This window comes from Xyrauchen texanus, chromosome 40 (assembly GCF_025860055.1).
Source record: "Xyrauchen texanus isolate HMW12.3.18 chromosome 40, RBS_HiC_50CHRs, whole genome shotgun sequence".
In the NCBI taxonomy this organism is placed as follows: Eukaryota; Metazoa; Chordata; class Actinopteri; order Cypriniformes; family Catostomidae; genus Xyrauchen; species Xyrauchen texanus.
The window spans coordinates 36306306-36318470 of NC_068315.1; the positions used below are offsets into that span (position 1 = coordinate 36306306).

Below are 12165 nucleotides of genomic sequence, written 5' to 3' on the forward strand. Positions count from 1 at the left end.
TTCTCACATACTGAACTGCAATATTTATAATCAGCCATATGTGTAAACTCCTACTGCTTGGACTCGACTCTCACAAACGTGAAACACATTTCTGCTCTCATTTCCCCTTAATGTGTCTGTCCACGGACCAGCGAGCCATTGGGCTGTGATCATTTAGCACAGGAACTCAGCTGTGGATGTCTACATGGAAACAGCATTTACATCCCTCTAATGTGATTTATGGCTCCTACACACTACACTGCTTTCAAAGACATCTGATACCATTCATATTACACAACTGTCTGGCTTGTCACTGAAGTCGTAGCGTTTTCAAATTACACGACAATTCCGCGACAGGGGTGAACACATTACAAGACATTTTACTATTGACAAATCTCAGACGACTCTGCCTGGACTCCAAATTATGTTTCACAACGGAGTACACGCGAGAAGTGATACGAAAACAAATGCATGATCATATGTTATGCGTTTCAGAATATGATGTGTGGTTTTTTTTAGTCATATCTTTTATTTTTTACAATATGAAATAGTACCTCATACTGAAAATCGACCTATTTGCTACCTGACTGACCAAGACAATTGTCATTTTCTCTTCATCTCTTCTCTTTCTCCACCCGGTTGTGGTACATCAAATAGGCACTGGTGCTCCTGCCAATGATCCACTAATATTTCCTCCATTTCTTCGGTCCAATGAGACTTTCTTGATATCGCAGCCATGCTAGTTGATGTTCTGTTGCAGGTACATCAGGACTCCTCCCACTGAAACTTCCCGTGCTCATTTCTTGCTCTCTCATTGGCTGTAGTTCAACACTGCTGTTGTATTCAGTCAAAACACATTTCACACTGCACGATTTGGAGTCGCAGATTTGTCCAGATATTGAACATCCTAGATATCTCACTGACATCGGCGACGCGTCAACGCATCTCTCAAACTCACCAGCATCTTTGATAATTTATACATTGCGATCGTCACACAGGAGCGAGCTCCGATTTGCCCACGATTTCAGGCTTTTGTCGGCGATATCCACAAAAATGTCGGCGAGCAAAAATCAGGCTTAAAGTCATGTGGTGTAAACTCGGCATTAGAGTAAAATAGGATATTCTATAAGAACAATGTAGTGCAGGATTTGATCATATTCATGTGGAATAGGCAAAAGTGTAAAATGCTGCAAGTTATTACACTTTGATGAAAGATTATGAAGGAAATAATGAATATTGTTCAAAAATCCAAAAACAAGTTTTCTACAGACTGTCACTCCATCGATATGGTACTAATAAAAAATACAATTAAAAGTATCATAAAGCCTCTAACACATATCTGTAACCTGTCGCTTAAAAACGGCTGTGTGCCAAGAAAAATGAAAATTGCTAAGGTCATACCATTGTTCAAAAATGGAAATAGGAAACACTTTACAAATTACAGACCCATTTCTCTCCTTCCCCAGTTTTCAAAAATCCTTGAAAAGGTTTTTGACAAACGGTTCGAAATTTTTACATATAAGCATAAGCTAATTAATGAAGGACAATATGGGTTCAGACCCAACAGATCTACTTCGATGGCCATAATTGACGCCACAGAAGAAATATCGAAGGCTCTAACAAACAAAAAACATGCAATAGGAATTTTTATAGATCTCAAAAAAGCTTTTGATACCATTAATCATGATATATTACTTAAGAAATTAGAACTATATGGAATATAGGGGGTTGCTGGGAAATGGGTGAAAAGTTATTTGAGCGACAGAGTACAGTTTGTTCAAATGGGTGAGCTCTCTTCTGGATGTCTTGGCATTGCTTGTGGTGTCCCGCAGGGGTCAGTATTGGGCCCCAAATTATTTAATTTATACATTGATGATATTTTCAATGTTTCTCAATTGGTTAAATGTGTATTGTACGCTGATGATACAAATATTTTCTATAGTAATGATAGTTTGGAGCGACTGATTAGCGTTATAAACAAAGAACTAAGTAAATTAAAAAAATGGATGGAAAGCAACAAATTAATCTTAAACCTAGATAAATCCAAAGTATCAAGCTGATTCGCAGAAACTGGTTGAGATAGACGGAGTACACATTGAAAATGTTCAGGAAATAAAATTGTTAGGTGTAACGATAGACAACAAGCTAAGTTGGAATGCCCACATCAGACATATTACAACTAAAGTCTCCAAAAGCCTTGCCATAATAAGTAGAGTTAAGCATATTCTTGAGTATAATGCACTCCATACCCTGTATTGTGCTTTAATACAGCCATATTTAATCTACTGTGTAGAGGTATGGGGCAATAATTACAAAAATGTAATACAGTCACTTTTTTGCTACAGAAAAGAGCTATACTGAATTATACACAAGGTCAGCCTATTTCGAACACACAAATCCTCTCTTTCTTAAATCAAAGCTATTAAAAATGCAGGATCTTGTAAAATTATGTAATGCACAGTTCATGTTCAAAGCGTATCACTATTTATTACCTGTGAACATTCAAAATATGTTTTCTCATAAGGAGCAGTCGTACAGTTTGAGAGGATTTGGAAACTTTGTGGTCCCAATGGCGGGTTCCACCAGGAGGAGTTTTTCTATGTCTGTTTGTGGGGTTACTTTGTGGAATAATCTGGGGCTTGAATTAAAGCAGTGTCAAGGCATTCACAATTTCAAACGTCTTTACAAACGAAAGGTCTGGTTCCATTACAATGACATTGTGGTTTGATTGTATTCATGTTGTGTGGATTGTTGGATTAGTTATTAATTAGTTACCCTTGTGGTATTTCGTCTACCATTGTTGGTATTTGATTATCATTGTTACCTGTGGAAATATCTGTATATTATTAATATGTATGGTATGAATGTGTGGTTTTGACTTGTGCAACCACTGTTTCTAAATGAGGTATTATTATTACTATTATTATTATTCTTTTTTTTTTTTAATTATTATTATTTTCTCTTTGAGTTTATTGATGAAGCAGCTATTTTTTGTTTGTATAAATTCTTTGATAGACTGGGGTGGGGTTTAATAAGTTTTACTTCTTCCCACTCCATTTTCAAGCATAAGTGTATAAGTATTATTGTGTATCTTTTCTGTTGTCACACTATTTTTGCTTGAAATAAATAAATAAATAATACTTAAAAAAAAGACATTCATCAAAGGTCATTCTCTTATTTCATTGGAATAACATGCACTGATGAATCAAGAACAATTGGACCAGGATTGTGTATTAAAATATGAAACCGGATACATTTTGATGTCATGTTGACTTGAGTAGCTTTGTTCAAACACGGTCCCATAATGTTCTCTATTTACCAGCACCCTCCCTTTATTTCTCTCAAAACGCGTCGATCTAACTAAATCAATTCTGCACAAATGAGACGGCCTGCATCTGCTCCCGCCAGTGTAATGTAATGCACACTGACTGAAAAATACACTTACACTTCACTGAAATTGTTTGGGACCATTCTCATCACCCCCATTTGCATAATTCCTATAAATGAAAAACAATGTTTTTTTATGCTTTTATTATCAAAGTGTGTGGAACCTAGCCATCTTTAAAGGGTGTTATGTCGATTTGTTGTTTTTTTTATTTAGCCGCATTGCTGATGGCTATTTATTCTGCTCTGTGAGCAGTCTATATTTTTCTGTAGCCCTATATTTAGTTGTTATGTTACATAAGCAGCAGTGGGTTGCTTATTGGCAGCTCGTGTGAATCACAGCACTGTTGTTCTGCTGTCATTCTGAGCGGTTGTTTTTGCACAGGCCGTTGCGTCAGGAGGCAGTAAAGAGTCGAACTCTCACAAGGATGATGGTGTGTTCAAAGCTCCGGCCCCTCCTCCCAAAGTCATCAAGTCTGTCACTATCCCCACAGAGCCTTACCAGGACATGGTCACGGCGCTCAAATGTAGGAAGGAACACAAGGAGGTGAGTGCAAACCCTTCACACAAGAGTGCCTAAACCCGCTGTAGGGCATCAAATCAAAATATCTTCCTCTCTACATTGATTTAAAGCAAAGTGTATTCTGTGCCACTAGCAGCATCCAACAGAATTGCAGAAGTAATAGCAATATGAAATACTACCTTACTACATACTAAATACTGTGCCGTTTGTACTGCGAACTGCCTACTAATTTTTATAAATAGAATGTAAAACAATGCATTGTGCAATGGTCCAAACAGATGTATGCTACATTGCGGTCACATCACATGCTGCTTGTTTAGTGAGTGTAGCACATTTAGTGGCACCCAGCCATCATCTTGGAAATAAAATATTTATTTTTCTTTTTTCTTTTTTTCAGTTTGTTACATATATATATATATATATATATATATATATATATATATATATATATATATATATATATATATATATATATATATATATATATATATATATAAAATTGTATCTCTTGTCAGTCTGATCAAGTAATGCATCAAGAGAGATGTTAAAAATCACATTTGTAAGCATTTTTTACTCATATGTCACACTGGAAATGACTAAACTCAAATTGCTTTTGGAAAATTATTTTGAGAAAAGAGAAGAGTAATTTAATGATTACACACCTGAAGAAAATACTGAAAATGAACAGAACTGTTCATAATGTCTCATAAAAAAAATAAAAAAACGGCATTATAGTGTGTGTGTTATATCACCTTCACTCGGACCTGAATCAATATGTAAATGAGTTCATGTTAAGTTATTAGCTTTAATTTAGCTTGGAGCATATGTAGTTGTGTGTATATATATTGTTATATAAATTAATTTGAGAAAGAGGAATTACACAGTTTAATTCATAGTATGCTGTTCTAGAGATTTATTTATAGATAAAGAAAAGAAAGGAAAAACACTTACAGGTGACCTAGCAACAAAGTGTTTCATTTTTCTGATCATTTTGATAAAATCCCACTTAAACGGCTCAAACACACATCACTCCCAGAGGCTCTAATTGTAAAAGGGCAAACGCTTGTCAGAGAAATTTTGGTAGGGCAACAGTTGCTAAGATAGTATTTGTCAGAAATACTTTTATGGCGAGGGCTTAGTGAAGGGTCACTTAACAAATGAAATCGCTTAACAGAAAAATAGTGTCTTTCACCATGAATTGCGGTTTCATTATTTTTGGCAAAGGATAGAGAGAAATGTGGCTCTGTCTGGTCATTGTATTCATACATTAAGTCATGTTAAGCATTTTCCAAGTAAACACAGAATAAAATGTCTTATAGCTATTTAGCTGGTAGAAAGTTGGCAACCCACATTTTTAACCTGTCATTCTGTATTTGATGTCCTTGAAATATTTAATGATGTGTCATCTGGAAAACTACTTTGCCTTTGAGAAGCTACAATGTTTTTGGAAGTTTGACTAGTTTAATTGCAGCATATCAGACTGAAAGCAGTTGACGCACTTATGATTTGTGATGTGCAAAGAAACAAACATTTATTTGGATTGGGAATGGCTTTACTGCTGAGATGAGAGATTTGTTTGGCACTTCACATTTGAATATTTTTGAAACTTTATTATAAAGACCCACGCAGGAGGCAATTCAACTTGAAAGTCAATGGCACAGAACCAATGATAATGGCATAAAGCTTTATCTTAATGTATTCAGACAATTGTGGTGCAGCTGTTTTTGAATGAAACTTGAGTTTAAATGTCACAATCGCAGCATGCTGGAAACCTTGGCATGACCTTTTGAGATTGTCCAGAAAGCACTGTTGTTCTGTGATGTGACCATGTTAAAACCCACCTACATGACAACCCTCTGCCTACTGAGTAGATTGTTTATTTTCTGATAATTGTATATTTAGGCAGTATACGGACCACCACCCTTACATTTATGATAATTACGTTTTTGGGGTCCTCTGGGAGTTTTTTTTTTTTGTATTAGCTTGAAGGCCTATTCCGACAAAGTGTGAAACAAATCGAAGCAAATCGGTTATCCCTAAAACCCTTCACACTGGACACAAAGTACATTTTCGTTGGGCTCTGCAAAAGGTGTACGTACCTGAATGAATAAAAGATGAATAGCGCTCCAGTCATTCACATGCTTAAAGAACAATTAGTCCTTTTAAAAATGACTTTTCTATCATTTACCTGTTGTTCAAAAACCGCTTGACTTTTTAAAAACTTTTTACAATATGGTTGTATTCATTCACATTAGTTAACTTGAACTAACAATGAACAAATCTTAATTAATCTTGACTAATGTTCTGAATATATTTTGAATTAAACGTTTTAAATGCATTATGAACTAACATACTAACCAGCAATGCACAATTGTGTGTTTGATTAACCAAGATTAATAAATGCAGTTGAAAATATTGTTCATTATTAGTTTATGATGCCTAATGTATTACCTAATGTTAACAAATACAACCTTATTGTGAAGTGTTACCAACTTCTTTTGTTTTGTGATTTGCAATGTCCAAACAGAAAATAAAACGCCCAAGTCTTCTGATGCCATTCGATAACTTTGTGTGAGGAACAGACTAAAGTTTAAGCCATATTTAATTGAAAACCTTCCCCTCCACCATCTTAAATCTCATCTGCATTGCCGCACGGTTAATTCTGGTGCATCATTGCAAGCGAGAACCAACAAAGTTGTTGCTCAGTCTCAAATTCAAGGTAAGATTATTGGCTTTCGATTTTAAAGTCCACACTTTGAGTGGATAGGCCTGTAAAAACATTCTGTAAATAGGCCTTGAGAGCTACAGTTGCTTGGCAACACCAAAAGACAAGAAGATGCAGTCTGAGGCCTTTTCTTTATCATAAATATATCACATTTTCTGTATGTTCTCAAAGAATTCACAGTGCCATTAATTTAACTCTCTGCTCGGTTTCAATGCATGCAAATAATCGGAAGCTCCATTTTTCTCTCTTTCTCTCTCTCTCTCTCTCTCTCTGCAGTTATACACTGTTGTCCAGCATGTGAAGCACTTCAATGATGTGGTGGAGTTTGGGGAGAATCAGGAGTTCACCGATGATTTTGAGTATCTTGCCACTGGTTTGAAGACTGGCCAACCCCTTAATACACGCTGCCTTAGGTACAGAGAAATCATCTCTATGGATGCAACAAAGTTCATCTTTCCACTGACCAATTTTGAACTCATATCACATATTGTTTGATTGTTTGCTATACATGTGGTGTTTTCAGCATGTTAATGTGTCTTTATGTGCAGTGTTATTGGTTTGGCCACACGGTGTGCTATGCCCAGTTTCAGGATGCACCTAAGGGCTCGTGGGAAAGTGGCTCAGGTCTTTAAAACTCTCAATGATGCACCTCAGCATGCGGTAAGACTAATTCTCTTTGCAAATAGTTTCCAAAAGTAAAAATCCCATCCATTTTTTTTTTAAAGAGAACAATTAAACCATACAAGACAAACCTACCATGACCTCCAGGATATGCTCAGCATTTATGTTTTTGCTTTAAAAGCCAAAAGTCAGTGTTTTTTTTTGGCTTCTTTAAAAAAAAAAAAAAAAAATAAATGTTATAATAATCTTTTTGTTTAATAGTTGAATTCCAGGCAAAGAACTACACTACCAATAATGCTGAAGAGAAATCCACCAATGGTCATGAAATTGGTTATTGAAAATGGCAAATAACTTTAATAAATATTTAATAAAATGGTGACCGGTCTCGGCACCAAAAACATACACTTTCCCTTTTCATGGGTGTTGTTTTTTTTTTTTTTTTCAAATTTGGGGACTTGCCCCATGCGTTGATTTTTATTAAAACTAATAGATTTATTTGTTATATGAAGCTCTCATTAAAACTGATATGGAAAATTTTCACCAGGAAAACTTCATTATTTATTTTTTAGTTTTTTCAAATGTTGTGTTTATAGATTAGACTTTCAATATTAAACTAAGAAAATCCATTATGAAAATACTAATTATTACAGGTTTATAAACAAACCATTTACAAATTTATTGTGCAAAAATTATTTATATATTTTTTTCCAAACATTATGACCAGTGCTGGGTTAACGATACTCCTTAAAAAAAGGTAACTAGATTAATTAAAAGGTTACTTTTTATGGAAAGTATAGCATTACATTACTTTTGCGTTACTTTTTTCTCACCGCCACTCTCTCTTCTGCTGTGCATTCAATACAAATACACAAGATATGTAGAGACATTACAAGTCATGCTAGCTACTGTACAATACTCATGACAGAACAACAGTAAACAAACAGATATTTAGAACGTCTACGATCGGTAGGTCTTCACGTCATATTTATAATGAAGACTCAATAACTGGAATATGCATGGTTTGTTTTTCCATCAACATGGCAGCCAGTATGAGTAATGAAGAATAAACACTGTCATACCTATAGCAGTAAAGTCCAACACTTGAACCTGCATCTTATATGTCATCATGTGCTGTTCCCATTGACAATGCCAGAGTCAACTTAAGATGTTGTTCAGAAGTCAGGATAAATTCAGTGGGGAATGCCATCCTAGCATATTCAAGGAATAAGTCTGATGAATAAATTTTTCACTTAAGTCATCTCAGTGCCCGCTTGTTTTGAGTTGATCCACAGTGAGTGCAGACGCCACAACATCAGAGGTGCATGTTGATACAACTTGAATGGAATAGTTTTTAATGCTACCAAAATGTCTTCAAAACTTTGTTTCACTAATCAAATAACTTGTTTATTATAGAACAAAAATGTCAAATATTTTAAGAAATTTTAAGAAACCACAAAAATGTGTTTACACTTTTTAAATGCGGCTTACATGAATCAAGCACAAGAATCAAAGTTTCACAAAGACAATGGCAAAAGTGTATGACGGCTGCTCATGTAACCTCCAGTGCACAATAAAAATCAATGATGAGTACAACTGGATTCCATTGAAGCATTTAGATTTACATTCCTTTACCAGCAATATTTTAATAATAATTCCTTACATTTATATAGTGCTTTTCTAGGCACTCAAAGCACTTTAAATAGTATAGGGGGAATCTCCTCAACCGCCACCAGTGTGCAGCATCCTCCTGGATGATGTGACGGCAGCCATAGTGCGCCAGAACACCAGCTATTGGTGGAGAGGAGAGAGTAGAGTGATGTAGCCAATTCAGGGATGGAGATTAATACAATCCCCCCCCACTGGGGGGAACTTGGATATGACACCGGGGTTACACCCCTACTCTTTACAAGAAGTGTCCTGGGAGAGTCCACAGAGAGTCAGGACCTCGATTTAACATCTCATCCGAAAGACAATGCTTTTTTTACAGTATAGTGTCCCTGTCACTATACTGGGGCATTAGGACCCACACAGACAGGTGAGCACCCCCTGCTGGCCTCCCTAATACCACTTCCAGCAGCAACCTTGTTTTTCCCCAGAAGATCTCCCATCCAGGTACTGGCCAGGCTCAACCCTGCTTAGCTTTACTGGGCAACCAGTCAAGAGCTGTAGTGTGATATGGCTGCTGGTGTATCATAAATCTCAGGGTGGGGTAAAAGATTTGTTGTGCTCTGTCCAACTCTAGAACTACAATGCCCATCATGCACACACATACTTCAACTTCACTAAACATCTCTAGTAAGCCTCCCACTCTCTAGAACTACAATGCCCATCTTTGCCTCTCCTCGAAGTTTGCACACTTTTACTTCTGATTTATCAGAACGCATTACTTATTGAAAAAAAAATAACTCCGATATTATTGTCTTAAATAAAATATATTGCGTTACTTTACTCATTACTCAAAAAAAGTAATCTGATTCCGTAACACTTTAATTTGAGCTTTTATGACAGTTGAGGCGTCATTTCCACCACACCAAACATTTTGCCCCTAATAAAGTTTGTTGAAAAGTTACTGTACGTGTTAATCAAGTGGACAAAGGTGTGAGTGATGAGACTGCTTGAGATGACATATGAGACAAAGAAAAATCAAGGGAAATATCAGTAGAGAGCTTAAGATTTTTATTGGGCTTCATTTCATGAAACTAATATTTCCAAATGATCTAAAGTGTGAAAATCTGATTTAATTGTGTTTATTTAAATATGTACAGTCAGCTGGTTGTTATCGGACAATAAACCCTGAAAGGGTGATCATGAACTCTTGTGTCACCCTGAAGGGGTATATTTTGCGATAACAACTGTCTGACTTTACAATATCCTGCTTATTACATGGCTACTAACCAAATAAATAAATACATGGACATTAAGTAGTGATTTTAGTTGAAATTATGTGAAGAAATCACTGAACAGCTGAAATCCACCTCAATCCACCTCCCGTCTGCATCTGAGATCTGTTGGTGTTTATTCTGTGCAAATGCACATCTGACTCCTCATTATCCAGCTTATTACAAGACTTCTTGCCAATAAATAAATGCACATAAATAATTTAGTTTAAATTATTTTATTAGCTTACTTGTGGAGCATTCAAAGAAGCAGGAGAGATGGCTTGCAGAACCCAGATGATCAATCACTAGTGCTAAAGGTGCCAGAAGTTGAAGAAACACCATCTAAATTTTAACCTGAAATCTTGATGTCGATTCACATTTAAAACATTAAATCTCTTAAATTCTCATCCTCCACAATATTAGTCAGCCGGCAGACTGTGGCTGTCCGCTTTGTTACAGCAATTGTGAAGCTGCATTCATGATTCACTTCAGGGAACCAGCATCAACCAAAATCAGACTTTCCTTGCTTCTGTGGTAATTAAAATGCACCTTTTGCTGAAACATACTTGACTTCTGTCACAAGTTCCACCTAGGCTTGTTTTTTTTTTTACAACAAATATCATTAAGAGCTACTTTTCCCTTCACTTTGTCACTTAATTGCTTGCATTAACGTGTTATTTTGGCAGATCTAAAAGAAACATCATGGACTTATGTGTGAACCTCCCAAATGTCTTCAGCTGGTGTCTTATGTTAAAATGTCTTTTCCTTTTCTGTTTGTGACCCTCAGAATCTAGCTCTGTGTTCGGCCTCTCTGATGTACATCCTCAGCAGAGACCGCTTGAACATGGACCTGGATCGAGCCAGTCTGGATCTCATGATCCGATTACTGGAGTTGGAACAGGACAAATCCACAGCTGATCAGCTGACGGCGAGAGAGATGAACAAAGTGAAAGAAAAGATTCGCAAACTCTGCGAGACAGTTCACAATAAGCATCTGGACCTGGAGAACATCACGGTAAACTTCTCTTGCTTGTGTTTTCAGAAGTGTGTCTGCCCAGATTTTGTCATGCACTTCTGCATTTTTTCCTTTGTACTGTACACATCCAAATTGGTTTTCCAGTCTGATCTATGGAACAGACTGTCTGCACTGTCACATGCAAGTGATGAAATATGACCCATTATTTTCAAGCAGAATAGTCAATATCTGGTGTATGTACACCGGTTGCTATAGAAATGACAAGCTCAATGCCAAGAGACTTTCTTCTGCTACAGAAGTTGTCAGTGTGGAAAAAGTGGACGTAAAACTGGAAATTTGCCTCTGCTCATGTCTATAAAGACATCTCCCCGTGGTGCAGGAGGCACACGAGAGGCATTTTACACATTCATGCATCTAAAACCACTGACTGGTCCACCTATTCCCTGTTCACCACATAGTGACTGTCATCTAGTTTGCTGTTGAGAAAAGAGTAAGCAAACATGAGAGAATTCAGATACAACTCCTGACAATATCTGATTGATCATGTTGAATTTGTTTTTCCAAAAATCTAATTTTAATCAGAAATCAGAATAAAAAAGGGAACATATTTGAGTTGTGTATGTACTAGGAAATCTCATCTTTGCTGGCTGTCTGAACGCCTGTGAGAGATGGGTGAGAGATTGTGTTGATTTAGGAGTTCTGGATATGTTCTGTATCTGCTCCCTCTAGTGGATACACTTCAGTATTTTTTCCCTACACACTATCTATCTCCTGACCTTATCCACCTATGTGATATGTAAGATAGATTTACTTGTTTGCTCGTAATGTGCTTGAACCATAAGAGTCTGACTAACACCGAATCATCAACCATCAAATCTGTCAAGGGTCTTTTAGACCATTGAGTCTCAACTGAATGGGTTGAAGGTCTCTACTGACACCATGGGAAAGCAATGCTAAATGCTTTAAACAGTTCAAGGAAATTTATTCAAGGAATAAGGAACTTATTTTTTGCAGAACGTACTCGAAAATGGGAACAATTGTTCCGAAGTGAAAATATACATTTTAAATGCTGGCAACC

General features: G+C 36.4%; 1 protein-coding gene across 1 annotated transcript in view; it reads left to right on the forward strand.

Annotated features, from left to right (window-relative positions):
- Positions 1–12165, forward strand: part of LOC127633541 (wings apart-like protein homolog) — a 93456-nt gene that overhangs the window by 59267 nt on the left and 22024 nt on the right. Inside the window, exons 7-10 of the mRNA XM_052112714.1 lie at positions 3749–3910; positions 6888–7024; positions 7160–7271; positions 10899–11126. Coding sequence (XP_051968674.1) covers positions 3749–3910; positions 6888–7024; positions 7160–7271; positions 10899–11126 — 639 coding nt within the window. The remainder of the gene's footprint in view (positions 1–3748; positions 3911–6887; positions 7025–7159; positions 7272–10898; positions 11127–12165) is intronic.